This window comes from Protopterus annectens, chromosome 5.part0 (genome assembly GCF_019279795.1).
Source record: "Protopterus annectens isolate FY-2018-M chromosome 5.part0, PAN1.0, whole genome shotgun sequence".
Classification (NCBI taxonomy): Eukaryota; Metazoa; Chordata; order Ceratodontiformes; family Protopteridae; genus Protopterus; species Protopterus annectens.
This window is the reverse complement of record NC_056735.1, coordinates 767820330-767841548: the sequence shown is the minus strand read 5'-3', so window position 1 is coordinate 767841548 and position 21219 is coordinate 767820330. Positions and strand designations below refer to the sequence as shown.

Sequence of the window (21219 nt, the reverse complement as noted above, 5' to 3'; positions counted from 1 at the left end):
TCATGGAATGCAGAGTCTCTGAAAATGAGAAATCCTGCTGTAGGAGTGGAATCATCCACATCAGAATCAGAATAAGTAGGATACTCCTGCATATCTTCCACAGAAGATTCTGAAGCCTCTGAACCCTGTTCAAAACTATCAAACTCGGTTCCACCCTAGGCCTCTTATCAGGCGGGGCATAGAACCCCTAATCATAGTAATCAAATCTTCTGCCATTTTAAGCATATGTTTCTTAGGTACAGAACCGAAATGCTAGGAGAAGCCCCCACTGAAGCTGAACTAGGCCTACCTCTCAAAGAAGTTTTGGCAACAGAAGGAGAGGCTCTAACTACCTTGGGAAGAGAGGGAAGAACAGTCACCTGAGAAGCCCTCAGCCTGGCCTACCTCCTGAGAAGGCACATCCTGTAATAGTATAGTTTCTGCCTGGGACTCCATGGACACTCCTGGCAAACCTCCGGCTCCACTGAGCCTTCTAAAGAACCGCGTCCGGGGACTGCGGTTCATCAACCCTAGGCTTCACTGTTTTATCCTAACCTGGCACAGTCTAACCTCCTTTGTTAAACCTAGCACAAGAGCGGCAACCAACAACTAAACAAGGTATACACAAGGGTATGATAATCCCTATGAGGTATCTGTCCCACAAGAAATACAGTTATTCACTTTTTCTGACATCCGGTAAAATACTGAGGCAAGAAAAAACAAAATGTTCCCCACGGGTACTTAGCCAACTCTGTTTCTCTGGAACTCCGGTTTTCGGAAATATTTCAGAACGCCAACCTGCACAAAACTGCTTCTGCATCGGACCATGCGGCAAAAATAGTCAGGACTGCAGCAATGGAAGACGAAGAACATCCAGAATGATCTATATCTATCAATTTTGGCATCATCTTTGCCATTCTTTTAGCCATTATAGACCAACACTTTATAATCATGGTTTAGGATTGAAACGGGCCTGTATGAAGCTGGATCTGATGGATTTTTACCCTATTTAAGTACTATAGCCACCACAAATTTCTTCCAAGATGTTGGTGTTTGGCCTCCTCTTATAATACTTTTCCCTCCGAACTTCCAAACTTCTACAAGAATACCAACTAGTCCTGGGGACTGTAATGTGGATTAATTATACATAATTTTTGCCCTAATCTCCTCCTATCCTGTTAGTAAATTTTCCATAAACATTTCCATTTGTACCTTTTCTTGATTTCCATATTTCTCTGTTTTATGCAGACTTTCATAAATGATGTCTTGGGGAAATTTTCAAAGGGTAATGTAGTAAATGTGGGTGGAAGAAACGGAAATGAAACTGGAATGAATACCTTTTCCTTTTACCCAGAACTGTGCTGTACAGATGCCAGTATCTCCTTTATGTACCAAATGTTCTTGTACCCTTCAGAATAAAACTCTGCATACTCTGTAGTTTGGTTGAGAATGTTTTATTATGTACAGTGAAGGTAGATAGCAATATCAAACTCATATCTTGTCTGTACCTTCTGCACTCATTATACTGTCCATAAATTCTGTACTCGGAATGTTATGTTTGTAGCTTCTGCAGTCATATTCCTTTCCTCCCGATTACTGATATTCTGGAAAATCAGATATTTGAGCTGACTTATGCACTCACTCTTGTGTGTGTACCAAACTTCTGTGGATTGCATACAATGACTTTCTGCATATCAGTCTGAACTGTGTCTGAAGTATCTCCTAATAATGCCAAAACTCTGTAAATGTCTACATGCCTTTTCAACCTTTGCTCCCAAACCTCATACCATCTAAACAAGATCGGTTTGTATTCAAAGTACTGCATATTCTGCCAGCACATTTTGTTCTTATTGGTATTTCTGACAAAGTTATTTTCATGGGTCTATGTTTAACAGTCTAATAACATTTTCATCAAATGGCTAAACTTCAAACCCTGACCATCGAAAGTTCATTCAGCGAACATTTATTTTCGTGCCAGGGAAAGTAAAGTACAGTTTTATACCTACCATAAATGTAGATGTTCCAGTGTTCACCCTGCTGCAGTCATCACACTTGGGTTATCCTGTCATCAGGCGGTCCCGCAGTCAGCCGGAATTCCAAAGTCTTGGTCCAGCGTCGGTTGCTGTTGCCTCTTCCCTGACGTCAGTGCGCCAGGGGTATATATAATGCAACAGACGCCATTTTCTTCAGTTTTTCTTGCCCCAGATGTCAGGTGCCTCCAAAAAGGTGGTCAGTAATTAGTACCAAAAGGAGTAACCACAGTACAAACACAAAATCCCTTCAGCTATAAGCAAATACATCAGTAAGGCATAGAAGAGATTTAGCCAGTAGATCAGAGGGGATGGAGGGGGGTAACCTGGACTGCAGCAGGGTGAACACTCGAACATCTACATTTATGGTAGGTACAAAACTGTACTATGTTCATCGTGTTACCCTGCTGCACTCATCACACTTGGGTTGAATCCCAAAGTTAAGGTAGGGGGGGAGGGTTAGTGGAGGCTATAAGGCCCTGCAGAACTGCAGTGGCGAAGCCCGCCCTGAACTTTGAGTAAAGAGGTAAGTGATAGTGTTTGGTAAAGGTGTGTACTGAACTCAAATTGCAGCTTCTAAAATTTCCTTGGTTGGAACCCCCCTGAGAAAGGCTGTAGAGGTAGCTGTTGCCCTGGTAGAGTGGGATCTAATGGAAGCAGGAACTGGTTTCCCATGATGGGTGTAGCAGAAACGTATGCAATGACCTATCCATTTAGAAATGGTTTGCTTTGATATAGCCTTCCCTTGAGAAGCTGTAGCATAGGATACAAAGAGCTGGTCAGATTTTCTGAAAGCCTTAGTTTTGTCCAAATAGTAACAAAGCTGCCTGTGAATGTCCAAGGAATGCAGGAGTCTTCCTTTGTTCTGTGGATTGGGGAAGAAGGTGGGTAAGTGGATGGTTTGATTTAAAGCTACAATGGAAACCACCTTAGGCATAAAGGAAGGATTAGTTCGTAGAGAAACTCTGTCTTGATGAAAAATGAGGAAAGGTTCCACTGCCATTAGTGCCTGTAGCTCTGAGACTCTTCTAGCTGAAGTTATTGCTAGGAGCAGGGCAGTCTTCCATGATAGGAACTGTAGATCTGCAGAGAAAGCTGGTTCAAAGGTAGGTAGCTTTAGTTTTTCCAGAACAAAATTGAGGTCCCATGTTGGTGTAGGAGCTCTCCTGGGTGGTCTAATGTTTTTTGCCCCTCTGAGGAACTGCCTTAGAAGAGGATGTGAAAATAAAGGTGGATCTGTGTTGTAGTCAGCTGAAATAGCCGAAGCATGGATTTTAATTGAGGAAAAGGAAAGTCCTTTGTTCAACATCTCAGCTAAACACTGTAGAATGTGAGGCATGTGAGGCTGAATTGTGTCTTGGCCTTTAGCTTGGTTCCAGGCACAAAACCTTTTCCATTTGTCCGAATAAGCCTTCCTGGTGCTTGGCCTCCTGGCTTCCAGAATAACATCCAGAACTGCTTGTGAAAGAGGTGCTGGTTGGATGTTTAGATGATTTGCCATGCAGCCAGATTTAAAGTTTTGAGCTGGCTGTGAAGAATCTGATTGTTTTGTTGTGTGAGCAAATGGGGGATTTGAGGCAATATCCATGGTGGACTGTGGGCCATATTTTTCAATAGCGGATACCAGTGCTGGCGTGGCCAGTCTGGGGCTATGAGAATCAGTCGTGGTCTCTCCTTTTTGACTTTCAAAAGAACCTTTGTGAGGAGAGGCAATGGAGGGAAGGGCATATACTGTCAGGTTTTTCCAACTGAAAGAGAGTGAGTCCACTTTCCAAGCTTGATGGTGAAATGTCCTTGTACAAAATTTTGTCAGTTGATAGTTTTGAGGACTGGCTAACAGGTCTATGTCTGGAAGGCCCCATTTTTGAGTCATCATTGCAAATATTCGGGATCTAGTTTCCACTCGTGGGGATCCTTGATGTTTCTGCTGAGGTCGTCTGCCAATGTGTTCTTCTGTTCTGGCAGGAACTGAGCTTGTAACTGGACTTGGTAGGCCAGAGCTGTGTTCCATAAGGTCACTGCTTGCCTGCATAGAGGGTAAGAATGTGTACCCCCTTGTTTATGTACCACATTACTGTGGTGTTGTCCGTCTTTATTGCAAGTTGTCCTGGATGTAATAGATCCTTGAAGGCTGTCAGAGCTTTCTGTACAGCTAGCATCTCTTTTTGATTTATGTGCAGATTTCTTTGATCTGCAGTCCATAGGCCTTGAATGCATTGTCCTGCCATGTGTGCCCCCCAGGCATAGTCTGAAGCAGCTGTTGTGATAGTTTGCCTGGCTGGGGGCAAGGTGAAAGGCTGACCCTTGTTGAGGTGACATGCCTGTAACCACCATAGAAATTCCTGTTGTAGGCAGGGAATGAGAGATATCATTGTATATAAGCACACACCCATACAAAACCCATAGGAACCAACACCCATCAACTTTTACTGGGAAGTGTGGCTAGTCTTAAAAAGGCCTCTTGGGCAATAGATTAGTACTCTACTATGACTTGTTAATATAGGATTTTCTACTAGTAGGTTTTTTTTGCTTCCTTTAAAATGCCTGCTGCATGTCCTCAAAAAATAGGTGCCTAAAAAGTATTAAAACTCTATCAACCAGGCAGTTAGTTGTGGTTCTTTGGAGCTGAGATGTATGAAACACCTCTAATCTTGTCTGAGTAGGTCCAGTCTAAAGAGAAGCTTTACGTAAATGTCCCTGCCTTTTCCAAAAGAAGGGAGAACCACTGCTGTTTGGGCCAGAAGGGAGTCACCACAATGATCAGTGAACAGTCTTTCTGAATCTTTGGAATGACCCCGTATTTTAGTGGAAAAGTATAAAGGAACATTCCCGTCCAAGGAAAAGAAAATATATCAGTTTTCAGGCCTCTGCATGGAGTCCTGGAACAATATTTTGTCTGATTGTTGTACATGAAGGCAAAAAGATCTATCTAAGGTACTCTCCATAGCTGTATCAATTCCTGGAAAACCTTCTGATTCAGTTTCCATTTATGAAGGTCTGTCCTGGTCAGCTAAGCTTCACTGCCAAAAAATGTTGCTCTGACTGGACATAAAATGCCTGTACAGTGAGGCTGTGCTGAAAAGCTACATTCCTCTCTACCACTGCTAGTGTGCACAGCACATTCAGGTTCCTCCCTGTTTATGTACCACATGACTGTAATATTGTCTGTAAGCACTTTAACCATCCTGGGAACTATAGATGATTGAGACAGTTGACAGCATTTATGATTGCTAGCACCTTTGTTTCTGTGTTCTGGTCTGTCTTTTCTGTTCCAAAGACCAAGCATTTTTATCCCATTAAACACGGTTTCCTTAGCAATGTCTGAGGCATCTTTTGACCTAGATTCAAATAAAATTGGTCTCTCCATCAAAGAATTTCTCTTCACAAATCCCAAAACGTGGATCTGGAATGCCAGGAGATGTCGATGTGATTACTTATTTTAGTTACCACTGGATTCTTCTTATATGGAGTCTTGCTAAGAAATGCCTCAGGTCCTCCCCATTCGCACTATAGTTCAACCACAGATTTTCTAACTTGAGATCACAAAAAAGGGCAAAAGGTGCAGATTCAACAAGAAATACAGTTCAATAATGCAGTTAAAATGCGAAACAGTACACAGTGCAAGTGCAGAAGCAATGACAATCAGTCTTGTCTCTGGCTCAATTCAAGCAAAAATCACTCTGGTGGCATGGTTGCCAAGCATTGCTGAGCTCTGTGGAAATGAGTCAAGACTCTCACAATGCAGCAACATTGTCTGCTGCTCTGGTTGTACCTTCCTCTGCACTGGACAAGAGATACATGGACAAGGTAAAAGACTACATGATGGCCAGCTGTGATTCCGAAACCCTATGGGACTTCACCATCTTGCCATCTGTTAAGGAATTTGACAGCTTTGTGGACAAACCTCTCCTCTGTGCAATTCCAGCAGCTCTCCAAAGGACATGCCCTCCAGGAGAAATCTGGATAAGTCCTGCTCCCTCATCAAGGTTGGTATCTTCAGTTTGGGATTTCTGGAAGGGGTTGGGATCCAAATGTCCCTTCTTACATTTCTGCTTCTTATGTTCATCCATGGTGGGGGAAAAAACTCTCCTAGGGGAGAGCTGAAAACATTAGGGGAATCCTGTACTTTGGTTATCTCAAGACTAGTTGGTGCCAGCTGTCTCATGGACATATGATGATGATGATGAGAAACGAAAGCATTTGAACCTGCAGGGGTTCAGGCAGGATCTGTAAAGGTACAGGTCACCTCCCTCTCTAAAGTGGGAGAGGATCTTCTCAAAAGCTAAAACTGAAGCAAATTGTGTGGAAGTCCTCCTTGGGTTGGCAGAGCCTGACAAAAGCATCCCCAGGATACAGCTACACTAGGATACAAGGCGGATATAGTGGCAGAGCTGTTGAGGGCTGAGGTCCAGAGAGTAAAGGAAGGCTCTGAAAACCTCAAAGTTTACCACAATCCCACAGCCCTGATGCCAACCTCATAACTGCAGGTCGGGTTACAGTTGAAAGGGTCAAAGAAACAGGACTCTATGTTCAGGTCATCGGCTCTGGCAAGGGGGTACATGGGAGACGCTTGGATCCAGACTCATCAGACCTAACAGATTGGTGAAGGAAAAAAAATAATGGGAGTAGCTGGGCAAGGTCTCATCACCCTTGTAGCAGGGGAAGCAGGAACAACTCCCAACTGTATCTGGGTCTTCAGAAAGATCCTCATCATCCTGCCACAGACAAGCTCCAAAAGACCACACTGGCCAAAACAAAGAAGCTGCTGAGGACAGTCTACAGGATTAGTGCTCATGTTTATCTGGAGGGAGAGTTGGGAACTGGATTCTGGAAGGTGACAGCTCCAGGGAGCAGGATCTGGTAAACTCGGAGCAACCAGAGACTGGATCGGAACTTGATCTGTCCTGAAGCCAAAGGAGAAGCTAAATCCAAGGGCCAAGTAAAATTCAGTGCAGGACCTTGAACAACAGAAAAAATAATTTCCTAGATTCCTTGGATCTGTCCTTAGAGGGATCCCTGTCCCCATCTTTCTCTTTAGGTCTAGCCTTCCTAAGCTTGGAGGATTTCTTTGATGCAGGATACCCTAAAACAGAAGCAGCCGAATCTCCCGCATGGGCAGGGAGAAGGCCATTCAACATTAACTTAAAATGACAGTCTAAGAGGGCTCAAGGCCAAAAAGAATAACAAATTTCACAAAATCCATATAAAAAGGCTAAGCCCAGACAATAAACACATTTCTCTCTCAGATTCTGTGGCTGGATTTTGGGGCCATAGGCCACTCACTTCTTGAAGCCTTGCCTGCCATCTTGAGATGCAAGCACAATGAGAAAATAGTAAGGAAAGTTCTCAGTGACCTGACATGTCCAACACACCAAGACCTGAAAAACACTGTCAGAAAAAAACTGCCCAGAAGATAGGTCAAACAAAATATCCAGTCACTAAGTTCAAAAACACTTGAAAATACCAATAACTATTGAGAGAACATTCCCAGAAGCCAATTTACAGAGGGGAAAAGTGTGACTAAAAATAAGCCAAACAGCAAATAATGCTACCAAAACTAAGACGGTAGTAACTCTGATCCGAAACTGTCCAGAAAAGACTGAGAAAAAAACATTTAACTGACAGAAATAGCTGAACCTTGAAGAAAACATCTGTCATCTAGCACTGCAAATGAGATCAGAGGGTAGTTGCAGTAGTAATGCATTACGGGAGAGGGGAGAAGCTTGACCCTTGGAACCGAAATTTGCCAGCCTCAAATCTTTACACACCCACTTCTTGAGTTGGATAGGACCTGATCAGGTGCTAATGGAAAAAAAAAAAAAAACGCTGATAACTAATACTAGCAAGAACTACCACTTTTCGTAATCTTCATTTTATCTTATTTTTGGCCTGCTTGCTTAAAAAATTCTCGTCTGTACCTTAAAATAATAATAGTTTAGACTTAAAACTGTATAAAAACAGGATAAATTATTATTTAAAAAAATGCATGATATGCTCAATATACTGTTATATCCCCCAGCAGCCTAAGATCACAGCATTATATATTCCTTATCTCCAGCCTTTCTTATCTTTGATGGTGTAAAACCTGGACACATTACAGTTAAGAAACAGTGTTTTCTTACTTTAATATTCCATGCATAAAACACCAATTATCAATAGTACTCCACTGCCTCACATACCTCTGCACACTACAACATGCAATTTATATCAGGAAAGTTATAATACAAACATTGACATAAAAATATATTTTTTTGCCTTACATTTACTTATTCAGTTCCTTCATAGTCCTCCTAAACATTACAGTTCAAGTCAAACTTCCAATCTTTTTCAGACATTTTTTACAGTAGAATCATAGTTTTTGTGTCTAAACTGCAACTAATGGAAATGACACTTAACAGCTCTCCCATTTATTCATTAATTTCACATTACTGCTAGTCTTGTTTGTCATCACCCAGACCACTCAACACTGGTCTCTGGTTCTAATCCAAGGTACTCCAGATACTTCTACTCAGCTCCTGGGATGTCCTTACATTCACCGCTGCAGTATTCTTTACTAATAGGATTCTCTGCCATGAAGCCCTCCATCCGGCCAGTTTACAAAAGATTTACATTGCTTTAAGGTACACAGAATGTCACCTGCTTACTTCCTTGTGTAAGGAGAGGCATAAAGGTGAGGTTCAGACGTACCATCCTCAGAACTTTTTTGCTGCCAGTTCGAAAGCTGTTTTAAATGCTGGTCTGTTGCATATGTCCGTTTTTCTGTTTTTTGGCTTTTTTGTGCTTGCTACTGTTGCTGGAGCCATCACAATTGCAGATAAGTACCCAGTTGGGGTTTTGATTACTTTTCTGTTTTTAGTATTGTTTGGAGTTATCATCCAGGAAGGGTAAATGCCAGTGTGGGAGACTGATTCCCCATGAAGACCATCCACGATAAGTGTCTTTTTTGCCTTGGTGCTGCTCACGACCATATGTCTTGTTCAATTTGTCAGGTGTTTGCCCCCAAACTCTTTGTAGTAGCCTTTCTTACTTTTCCTTATACCTTGAGAACCAGCGACTTAAGGTTCTTGCTGCAGGTACTATGGATGGAACTTCTTGCACTGAGGGTCAGCTGTTTGGGAAGACGAAGGTGCATAAGCTAAGTCAGGAATCTTCCTCTGTCCAGCCTCTGCCGGGTGTTTCTCCTGAGGTTATTATGCACCCAGAGGCTCAACCAGTTGTTTTGTCAGACTCTTCTACCATGTCTGGGTTGGAGGCCAATGAGGATTTGGCAGGCAGCACGTCCAACGAGGCTTTGCAGGCGTCCATTTTGGGCATTTAGAGGGAACCACAGTTGACTGTTTCCGAGGAGTCTAATGGGGTTCTGCAGTTTCTCTTTCAGGAAGAGGGTCCTACTGCTGTTGAGGAATGCCATCCTGAGTCTATGCTTTCTCAGGTTTCCAGGACGGACGTCCTTTTAAAGAATAAAAAAGGAAAACTAACCATGTTTTTTCTGCTCCTAGGGATCCACAAAGTGAGTAACAGGCCTTTACTCAGAGGTCATTTAATGCTTTACTTTCGTTGCGGCCTTCTCAAGGGGTTTCAGTTCCTGCTCCTCCTCCTTGGACCGCCTCTTCCCCTAAAAGGGCCCAGAGACTTCCACTCTTCTGAGTTGGATTCAGATGATGACTCCCTTGTTTATTCTTCCCAGATTCCTTCTCTTTTAGACTATGGGTCTGATGAGGAGGATTCTCATACTCTTGATAATCCCTCTGAGGAAATTTCCTTTGGGAATAAGCTCTCTAGGATGATGGACTTTAAGTGGGACTGTGCCCAGGTTTTGAATATCCATAGGAGATACTATGAGTTACTGCAACTGATATCTCCTAAACCTGTGGCCATTCCTCCTGTCTTACCTGGTTTATTGAATGTTTTTTCCACTGCCTCTAAAGCACTGGATTATTCGCCCCCCTGATCCTAGTAATGTCAGATAGGTTTGACAGGGTGCCTGAGAACTGTTCCTTTTTATTTAAACGTCCTGCTGCTGACCCCTCTGTGGTGTTTGTAGCCTCTGATAAGCCATCTCAATTGCTTCCTTCATCAAAGTTACTGCCTTCTGACAAGGCCAGTAGGACTATGGAGGTTTATTCTTCCTCTACCCTTGCTTTTAGGACTATTAATTATCAGACCCATATTTCTAGGGAAGGCTTGTCTGCAGTTTTTGATATTTCATGAGGACAGGGTGTCCTTATGTACTAATCGTTCTTTTATGCCCAAGGTGGTTAATGAGTTGTCACTTAATCAGTCCATTAATTTGCCTACCCTTTTTCCCTCTCCGCAATCTGACAGTGAGAGGGTGCTACATACTTTAGAACTGCATGGACAGCTCAGATTTTGTTTGAATAAAACTAAAGCTATCAGGAAGTCTGACCAGTTGTTTGTTTCTTTTCATCCTAGGTCTATGGGTCTGGCTGTTCCCAAGCAAACTATTTCTACATGGATTTCAAAGGCTATTTCCTTTTGTTACACTTTTCATGGTGACAGCCTTAAGGCTAATTCCACTAAAGCTGTGGCTTTTTTTAGTGCCTTTTTCAGGGGCTTAGATGCTAATTCTATTCTTGATGCTGCTACCTGGACTTCTGTGCATACCTTTACCAAACATTACCACTTGGATGGCATCTCCAGAGCCAGAGCTGATTTTGCTGCAGCCATACTTCATGGCTTCTTAGAGAGCTCGGCGGCTTCCTCCTCCCAGGTTTCTTCTTGGGCTTTTGCACTCTCCCATTAGTAAAGAATACTGCAGCAGTGAATGTACGGACATAGTACAGTTGTGTAAAATCTTACCATAACGGTAGATGTCCTTGCCTTCCCCAGTTCAGTATTTACTCCCTCCCTCCCTCCATCCATCCCTTTGTCTTTTTCCCTTCTTGGCTATGCAGATTCTTTTTGGTTTTCCTTGGACTGCTGTTCCTACTGGGGCAATCTGTTCTGAGGATGGCATGCCTGAACGTCACCTTTATGCCCTTCCTTACACAAGGAGTAAGCAGGTGACGTTCTGCGTACCTTAAACAATGGAAAGCTTTTGTAAACTGGCTGGACGGAGGGCTTCATGGCAGGGAATCCCATTAGTAAAGAATACTTCAGAAGTGAAGGTAAGGACATCTACAGTTAATGGTTACGATTTTACACAACTGTACTTTCTTCTGTCTCTCAAATATTTTCCTTTAGACCAATGGAAAATGTTTCACTGGCATATTCTCTCTGTGGGCTTTGTTACTGTCATAAGAACGAGAAGCAGCTTCCCTTTCAGTGTGGTTGCTCACTCTGTTAGCTTTTTTATATCCTCTCTAGCCTGTTTCCTTTAAAAAAAAAAAAAAACATTTGATCCTCCAGCAAAAAACATTAAAAAGATAGCATCATACAGCAACTTGATTCTCACACCTGCCACACAGGGATAAACATGTTTTTCTCCTGCCTGGTGTACAATGAATAATCAGTTTCCACAAACACTCTGTTGTCTTCTGTTTTTAATTCTTTTCCTTTCTGCCACAGTTTTGTCAGAAGGAGCTCTTCTGCTGGTAAGAGTACATCTTTATTAATATATGTCTTGGCTGCTGTTTCATGGTCACATTTGGAGTATACACATTACGTGCCTTTCTGTATACTCTTATATTCAAACTCTTCTATTCTTGAAAGAGTTTTTGAGAAGCCTTGTATTCAGCCAGCCTTTCCTTCATGTCAGCCTCTGATTTCTGCTGTTTTATCAGTTCATCCAAATAGCTACTTAAAGCTTATTCTAGTCTTTCGAGCTTTTTTCCATTCAACTTTATATACTCCTCCAGTGTCTCACATATTTTAAACACTTCTGAGTGCATATGATGTATTTTTTCATCTAAATTACTATAACCCACCTACAGTATTAAAGTTGAAACATGAACTGCTTTATGCTAAACAGCTGCATGATTATTCACAGCCTGAATTTTTTTATTCTCCTTTCCTGACTGACTTCCTTTTATCTTCTTCAAATGCTCTTTTTGCCAGCATTGAGGTGGTGTAATGACCAGACAGTAAATAAATTTTATCCAAATTGTTAACTTACTGGTTATGTTAACACTTTTAGTTTTCAAACTGGAAAAGTTTCAATAAGCCACCTGCTCAATATGCCACCATCCTGGAAGACAAGGGAAGACCTCCTTTTTTAAGTTCTCCGCTATCATTCCCTCATAAAAGCAAAACCAATTCCCATTTCATAATTTATGATTCTCAGTCACTTTCTGGTGCAAATTCTTGTTGACAGCTGGATTTGATATAATGTAATGTCTTACAGTCTAGGACTCAGCTCAGATACAATACATTCACATACAAATGCCTGCCCCAACTTCAGTGACAGGAAATTTGTGATATGCAGTGAGAGGTGTCCCTGTCAGTACATTGTAAACGTGCAACCTGTTCACTTTCATAAAATATTTTAACAAAGGAAAATTTGTGCAGGTTGTTGTAGTTTTAAATGATCACCCTCATGTGGAGGTGTATATTTCTAAATGAAAAATGCCATGCAATTCTACAATAATTGATGGATGCAACTTACCCAATTGGGTGTCCAAGAGAGACCGCTCCGCCATTGATGTTAACTTTCTGTGGATCAATTTCAAGCATTTTGATGTTCACCAAAGCCACAACACTGAAGGCTTCATTTATCTCCCACATTGCAATATCCTCCTTTTTCAAACCAGCAGCTTTAAGAAGCTAAAAACAGAGTACTTTTTATTATTTCAGTGTAACACTTTTTAGTGATCACATTTTCACTTACAGCTTTACTATTCTATATATATATATATATATATATATATATATATAAAAACAGAAAAAACAATGATCAATGCCACAAGCCTAGTGGAACTAACCTGGTCAACAAAACAAAACTACATTTTAATTTCAGATAGTTCAATTCCAGTTTGAAGTACTCAAGGAAGAAAGTCTTCTACCAAAAGGGAGACTAGTAGAATAGGGTGAAAAGACAGTGGCAGGACTGGAAATGCAGGAGTCTCAGGGTATATAACTGACAGATGTTGCAGCATGGGAGTGAGGTCCTGGGCAATTCAAACACTGTAAAGCGAGAAAGAAATAATTTGAGGAAGGACACCACAAAACTGCAGCAATGAAACAGAAAGGGAAGAGGAGCTGTGGAAGGGGAGAGCTAACTGGACCAGATGGGATACAAGTACTTAGCAGCAGAAGACTTGTAATGAAGAGCACAATGAAAGATGAGGGGAATATGGAGTCTCATTCAATGAGAAAATATGAACAGGAAAATGTGGGTGGAATGGAATCAAAAATTAGAAAGATGAAGGGGAAAATGGGATAATAAATGTAAAATGGAAATGAAGGAAACCATTCAGATAGCATAAGGAATTGGTGTTAGATTAACAATGGGTAGTAACTCAGGGTGAAGATTCAATTTCCAGTGTGATCATTTGTGTAGTAAAACTGAATATATCTGAGAGATATTTTTAAAGACTATGCCAGGATTAATACAGGAGAGTAGGACATGGCTAATTTTACTAAAGACAAGAGTGGAAGGAGAATGACGCAGGTGGTGCTGTACTTTGGGATAAATAACCTTTTGTTAAAGTCCAGGATGTTACCAAAGCTATGACTACAGATCAAGAAAATCAATGCCCAAAACATAGTATGATAGATCCTTTCTTGCAGGTTCTCCCAAGAATAGTTTGCAGAAAATTTGGGAAGTGTGGTCACTTTCTCAAGTCCAGCTTCAGAATGTTTAATCTTCTAGTTGGGTTAATTTCTTTCCTAAAACCTATTTCAGGGCACTTTTGGAAAGTCACGAGTTGATGCCTCTGTTTACAAAACACAATTCTCACAGTTCACCTGAACTCTGTTAAAAGGCATCTTTTTAGCAACATATTCCTCAAGTTTGTACTTAAGGAACATTATTCCTTGACACCAAAATGAAGTCTGTTCTAGAAAGAAAGAATTTAAATTACTTTAACCTGTAATAACAAGTTGGGGTGGAGAAGCAAGGGAGGAGGTTTCGGCCTGACAGAACACTTAGGAGGCAAAAGAGCTACTTGCAAATAACAGGTACTGTAGTCTAATACAGACACTTGGGGCTATGAAACAGACTACGAAGGGAGAAGCATGGAGTGAAACGCAATGTTGTTAGATAAACTACTTGTAAGCCAGATACCATATTCGGCATTTTCAACTGTACATGAAATCTAACTGCTCATAACCACCACCTAAGTTCTACATCTCACATACTACTAAAGCCATGTTTGGACACATGAAAGGTAAATGCTCTTTAGCAGTTAGCACAAGTTCCCATGGGGGTATCTGAAACTCACTGGTGTTTGAAACTCACTGTAGTAATTCAGTCTGCTATATGAAGTACTTCCTTATGTTGCAAAAATGGTAACAGTTTTATTTTATTGATGTGTTTACTGGGAAAATCCAAGTGGGTTCAAAAGAACACATTTTCAGTGGGCATGGGGGGAAGCTCCATACAACAGATAAACATTTTAGTAATACACTAACTCACTTAAGTTTAAAACACCTTTTTTGTATACTGCCAGTTCACACCCATACCGCCTTATTGCATCCAGACCTTTTTTTGGGGTCTTGGCTTCTTTAAGTGACTTACCAGCTAATAATAGCTAGTATTAGAAAGGGCAAGGAGTTATTAACAGAATCAAACTAAAATTGCTAGTCTAGTATTTCCTGCAGCGGAGAAACTAGTATTTCCTGCAGCGGAGAAACTACTGTTTTCCTCTTATTATTCATACTTTCACAACCGAGAGACCTATATGTTATTGATATGTGTGAAGGCCCTGCACTAGCCCAGCAATCAAAGAGCCTCAATCCTCACCACTAACACCAGTGAGGGGCATCCATATATGGAAAGGATAATAAATACACACACAGTAAAGTACAATTTCCCTTAAGAGTACACGGAGATCACAGTCAGTCTGGGGCTGGTTTCTCCCTCTCTCATTAGTTCCCCAATAAGACTCCCCACTGGCACAGCTACAGAGATCCCAGCCTAGTGGGGAAGCTAACACCTCCAGCACCCTCTCAGTCCAACCAGTGCTTCATGTTCCTGCCCAAATAGCTTTCACACACACACTTTGAGATAAGAGTTATATAAAACCACACAGACAGTCCTGGGGAAGGCCGGCACAGGTTCTCCAGCTGTGCCCCTTTTACCCAGACTATACAGTAGTGCCACTTGCCACCACCCACTAATATTTATCATCTACTGAAAAGGCCCTTAACAAAGGGTATCCAAGTATTACTGTGCAATATTATTATCCAAATGATAAATGCAACTGAACAGTCAAGGCTTATCGGAGTGGCTTGGCCAGTACCACTATTTACATTCAATGTACTCTAGAGCTTAAATTATCTCTACACAAAACAGCCACAGTTGAAAGGCTTAAAAATATTTAATAATAAATAATAAAAACATCAGACAATACTACTTCTTACTATACAGTGTTAGTCAAGAGTTTGGAGATCACAGAGAAATACTTAAAAATAATACAGTAGAAAAGTTCTGGCATCAATACAGAAAAAAAACTAATCTAATCTTTCTAGTTCCTAGCTAATTCAAGAGAAAACACAGTTCTAAAATAAACTTACATATAGAACACAGGCAGTGCTAGTGAGTTGGATGTTCTCAAGACAAATGCTCAATGCCCTCATTCTTTCTGTCCTTAAATTGATAACACAGTACCACTGATTCATTTCAGATTACATCATTTCTTTCTGGTTGCCAGGCTAACAGAAACTCAGAGGTTAATAGCCATTTTGATCTTGTAGCTGGGTCAGGAAGCCAGAGCAATAAAAGAAATTATACATGTAAATTCTAGCCATTAACTCTGGCCTCAAAAATAATAGGTAGAATACCTCCCTCTAGACATCTCAGCTCCGAGTTTTAGATCAACGAATTTCACAATGCTGGACTTATCAGCTTTCTTACAGCAGAGTGCACTGCTGTTACATTCTTTTTCAGTTCAACAAACAATAAATTATTTTCACATTTAGGAGAACAAGCCTGTGGCTTATATTATACACATGACAGAATTATCTACACATTCTATCTAGCTAGGCTGGCAGCCTTCACCTATCTTCACAAGGTGTATGGTATAAAACAGAATAATTCAATGTCAATTCCAGTTTATACCACACTACACTAGAAATATCGCTAGCTATTTCATAGTAACTATGAAAATAAGCAATATTTCCACATGAACTTTAGAAAATAAGACTTACAAACTATTTCATAACATTAAGTAAAACCTTAGATGTTGAAAAGTGGCCTTTGATATTTGCACTGTAAGTTGCACATCTTGAGAGATATTCAGTATTGTTATGCTAATTATATAATTAAGCATATTTTTTTCATAAAACATGCATTTATAGAAGAATCTCTTATGTGAAAGCGTATATCAAGTTAACAAAAATGTTCTAAAAATGTATGTCTAAGATGTACAGTTCAAGATATGAAAATTTGTTTGTAAAAGTTTACAAAAAATATAATTTGGGATCTGTGTGCATTATATTACAGTATTTATGGTATATAGGTATATAGGTATATAGGTTGGTACTAAGCTAACTGCCCTTGTGAGCCATTTTAAGCCTAGCCAATTATCCCTTGTGAGACTCAAACCCTGCACCTTGTGCTTGCAAGGCAAACACCTTAACCATTAGGCCACTATGGAAAGATTATGAATGTACCAAATATCACTGTAAAGAACAGTTCTTACTGATAGCATTGTTATTTGTACTGTTTTAATAGATTTTATTGTTCACAAAATATTTGCATCTTATGCTTAACTATTTGTCAAAAAATGCTCTGGAACACAAGACGTATGTAGGCTGATAGATATGCGACATTCCATACCACAAGTTTTAAGTAAACATCTTAGTGGCATACATTTCAGTTACATAAAATGATTAAAAAAACTGAGATAGTACATATCCAAGTGGAATGCGTAAGATGAAAAACAGTAATTACAAATAAAAAGTATTCTATATTGCAATGAAATTACATCTAAAACAACAAATGTGACTTGTAGTTATGCTAGGAATGGGACAGAGGTTAGGTGAGCAATAGTGGAAATAAGGAACAGCCACAATAATAGGGTATGGTAGTAAAGATAATCTGTAAAATAAAATAAATTATAAAGACATTCTGCTTTGTAGTTGCTTGCTACATTTGCTCTTAATATCTGTTTAAAGTTCTGGGCTTTACAAGATGGATAAAGATGAAACCCCTACCATAGCCATACTATCCCCTTTTCTATGTTCTTAAACTCAATGGTTCTTGATTAGTCATCCCCTTTATGTTAAATTTACTATTTATATGTCAACATAGGTGGGCTGATTCAAAGGCTCCTTTTCAGCCATGATCTGGGCCAATTACAAAATTAAGACCAATACAACATGTAGAAAAAGTGAAAAAATGTGCGTAAAAACAATCTCTAAATGCTGTCTGGTTCACACCTATTAGGCGAAGACTTTTGCAGTAAACAGACCTAGTTACGTAGAACAAAAAGACTTTGGGATACAATCCACGTAGGCTAGAGGTTGAAGGAGTGGTAGCGCTGATCTAAATGTAAGAGGCCACAGCAATATCTGTATTTATGGGGACATGGTAAAATGAAATATTTAGGAGTGTGGATTAAAAATGATTCTGGTGTGGCAGCTAAAGATATGTGGAAAGAGACTAAACAAAAGATAATACAAAAATTGAGAAAATGAAAGCTTTTTTATATGGATATGGATAGTAAGGTGTAAGCAGTCAAAATGTTTAATACCTTTAGTCTTATACACAGGTCAGGCATATTTTTATCAACCAGAGGAGAAGTTGTGGATAGCAATTAATAAAGAGCTGAAGGACTGTATCTGAGAGGGGAAGACCACAAGAGTCAAGAGGGATAAACTGATTTTTCCAGTAAAATAAGTCCGACTGGGATTACCTAATTTGAAGGGGTATTTCCAAGCTACACAGTTAAAGGCTCCTATACATAGCACAAGCAGAAAACTATAATTTGAAGTGGAAAGGGATGATGTTGAAACAGAGGGAAGGAGACTGGGATTTTGAATGCAGGCCTTTAAGCAAAAAACAATCATCATACATAATATTATATCCACAAAGTAGCAGAAATTATTCTAAGAGCTAAGCCAACACTGGAATGGAAAAAGAAGAGTCTGCCGATAGGGATGACTACAATTAGGGATACAGACAACAGGTAAGAGGGGGGCAATTTATTGGAGAAAACTAGCAAAGGAACCAAGGTATTGGGGGCAAATAACTACAGAGGGAAAAGGTAATACAATGGGAAGAGGTCAAGAACTTATTTGGACTGCAGGTTAGACATTGCCATCCCTATCAAGGATTGATATCAGAATATAAGCAAAGAGAAAGAAGGTCCTAAATGAAAGACCAGCATTGGTAGAGTTTTTAGTTGAATCTAGAACAGAAGCGGTCATTAAAAAAAGGAGCAATTAGTACAGTATATAAAATATTGCATGATAACTATAAGAATCAAAGGAGGTTAGAAAGGATTGGGAAGAGAGATTGGATAAGCAATTCACAAAAACAATGGGAGGATATATGTATGTCTCCCAAATATGCAACAAAATTTAGAAGAGTTAGAATTTTTTGCTTGAAAATGTTTACATAGACATTTATATACCCCATATAGACTCCACAGAATTTTTCCTCATGTAGACAGCAAATATTAGAGGTGTGATGGGGAAGAAAGAGGTACCTGGGAACATATTTTCTGCAAGTGCGGTTGGTTGGCAGACTTTAAGGATTCCCTGTGGGATGCACTGTTGTAGATGCTGGGTGGGCAGATTGGTGTGACGAGGGAGATGATTTTTCTGAGCTATGATGCAAAATCATACTGCCTAGACAAGACAAGACCTTCCTGTGTCTAATGGTGGCTGCCAAAAAAGCAATTACTAGAAAATGGAAATCAAAGTCTAAACTAACTTTACTAGAAGTAGTGAATATAGTAACAGAGATAAAACAACTGGAACTGGGATCTTTAAAAAAGGGAAGGAGCAAACTACATAGGAAAAATGGGAATTGTGGGAATAATATATGCAGAGAAGGAGCAACGTTTAAGAGGCAGGATTTGAATGAGTTATATAAAGCTTAACTGACAATGACTGGATAGATTATATGTTATGTATAATGTTTGCAACTGGGATTGTGTCAGTATGGTTTGTGATGTAAAATGCTTGCACCAAGGATTGTGTCAGTGTGGTTCATTTTCATTTATGACATAAGCAATCATACATTTATATAAGTGATGATTTAATAAAGATGTTTGTTATTTTTAAAAAAGGGGCAGGAATTACATAGTTTATGTAATATTGCTTAGGTTATATGATATCTAACAATATATGTGAAGCATGCTGTTTGTTAATGTTAACTTAATACAATTTGATTACTTCTGTATAAAAATGTAAATTTGCCTGGGTCACAAGTGATTCAATAAAGGTGTTTAATAAATGGAAGAGGCCAGGACCTAAGCAAATGCGGTAAGGGGTTTACCTTTACATGTTCGAAGGTAAAATCTTCGAACCTGCTGCCGCAAACTGTAAACCGCGAATTTCCAAAATCGCGAAAACCGAAGTGCCGAATTACAAAATGTCGCCCCCCTTTTTGACCCATGGTAGCACTTGTTTCAGCAGTGGTGCGTTTGGAAATTTGATTATTTTATGACCTTTCGGGATTTGGCATTATGGAATTTTGCATATCTGGTTATCGGATGTGCATGTATGACTATTTGACTTTCAAACATGTAAAGGTGATCCGTGGTAAGGAGAGAGGGAGGGAGGAACCTGAAGGGAGTAATGTAGCAGGAAGATGGTAGGTGGTACATGATGGGAGGAGGAGATATGAACTTCAGTGAAGAGCTGGCAAGTTAGCAGGCTGCTGAGAAATGAAGTGGAGGCAGTGGCAGCAGGAGTAGTAGTAGTGCGTCACAAGTGTTGGTTTTCTGGCCAGATATTTTCAGCACTCAGACATCCAGACAGGTGAGTCTGGTAGGAGTGGAAAGGAACATCAATGAAGCAGAAAAAAAGGCAGATAAGCAAGAGATGTTGCAGCAAAGAGCCTATGGGAAAATAGAGAATAATAGAGAATAAGACAGTAGTAGGAATAAGTGCAGAAATGAAGGAGGAGCATACAGATGCAGACAGGACGAAGGGAGTCAAGACTGAAAGTACGGCAAACAACAGGAAGGCAGCAGAGGACAAGGGAGAACTGAACAGGAAGGAGACTTATACAGAAAATACAGGGGATATGAAAGGTGGTGGGGACAGCCAGCCCAACATGGGAAGCACTGAAGGCATACCTAGCCAGTTAGATCACAAATCATCTATAAGGTTCTGCTCCATGGTTTATTTGGTCCTGCATGACCTGTGTCCCCCAACCTTATATTGGCATAGCACCAGCAATCCTATTACCTGCACTTAGCCACCAAAGGATAATTAACAGACAGCAGAACAGTCTTTTAAGACGTGGCTGGAATCTTCCAGGATTTGTTCATTTGCCTGACAAGTACCAAACCTTTGGAATCAGCTGCCAGGAAGGCTGAAAGAGTCCTGATGATAAATGGCTTCATGAATTAGCCTGGCACTGTGGGGCAGAGAAAAAAAAACAGACTACAAACCAGGGAATTACGGTTCTATTAGCAGCTATGGCACTGGTGGAGCCAGGCACAGGGGAAACATGAATGAAGATGTGTGGCCTGCTCAACTACTTCCCATTGGAGGGAAGGGTTGTGAACACTCGGAGAACACATGGGGTACAGTGCTTTTGTGATCTCCCTGGTAGAGATCAAGGAAACCACCACCCCTGTTTGAGGACAGGAGGGCAGGGTTACTAATGGCAATACCCCTTGGAAAAGTGAGGGACGACCAGAGTAGATGGTTCTTGGTATGCCCCCTTACTCACATAAGTCGAGCATGCACAGGAGATAAGGCTTCAGGTAAAATTCCAAATGACCCTCATTGGCTGTCTAAACGATGGCTCCTTCCACTCAACCATCACACCAGTGATGGAGAACAAACAGGCCAATTGGCCAGGAGGGGGGCTAATGATTGCCAGACAATTGGGGGGGGGCAAAAAATGCAAAGAATGATTATCATTCAACAGGTGTTTTAATTTTACTTTTTTATTCTGTACACTTGA

General features: G+C 40.4%; 1 protein-coding gene across 1 annotated transcript in view; it reads right to left on the bottom strand.

Moving 5' to 3' along the window:
• Positions 1–21219, bottom strand: part of ACAT1 (acetyl-CoA acetyltransferase 1) — a 704624-nt gene that overhangs the window by 52931 nt on the left and 630474 nt on the right. Inside the window, exon 8 of the mRNA XM_044072617.1 lies at positions 12574–12731. Coding sequence (XP_043928552.1) covers positions 12574–12731 — 158 coding nt within the window. The remainder of the gene's footprint in view (positions 1–12573; positions 12732–21219) is intronic.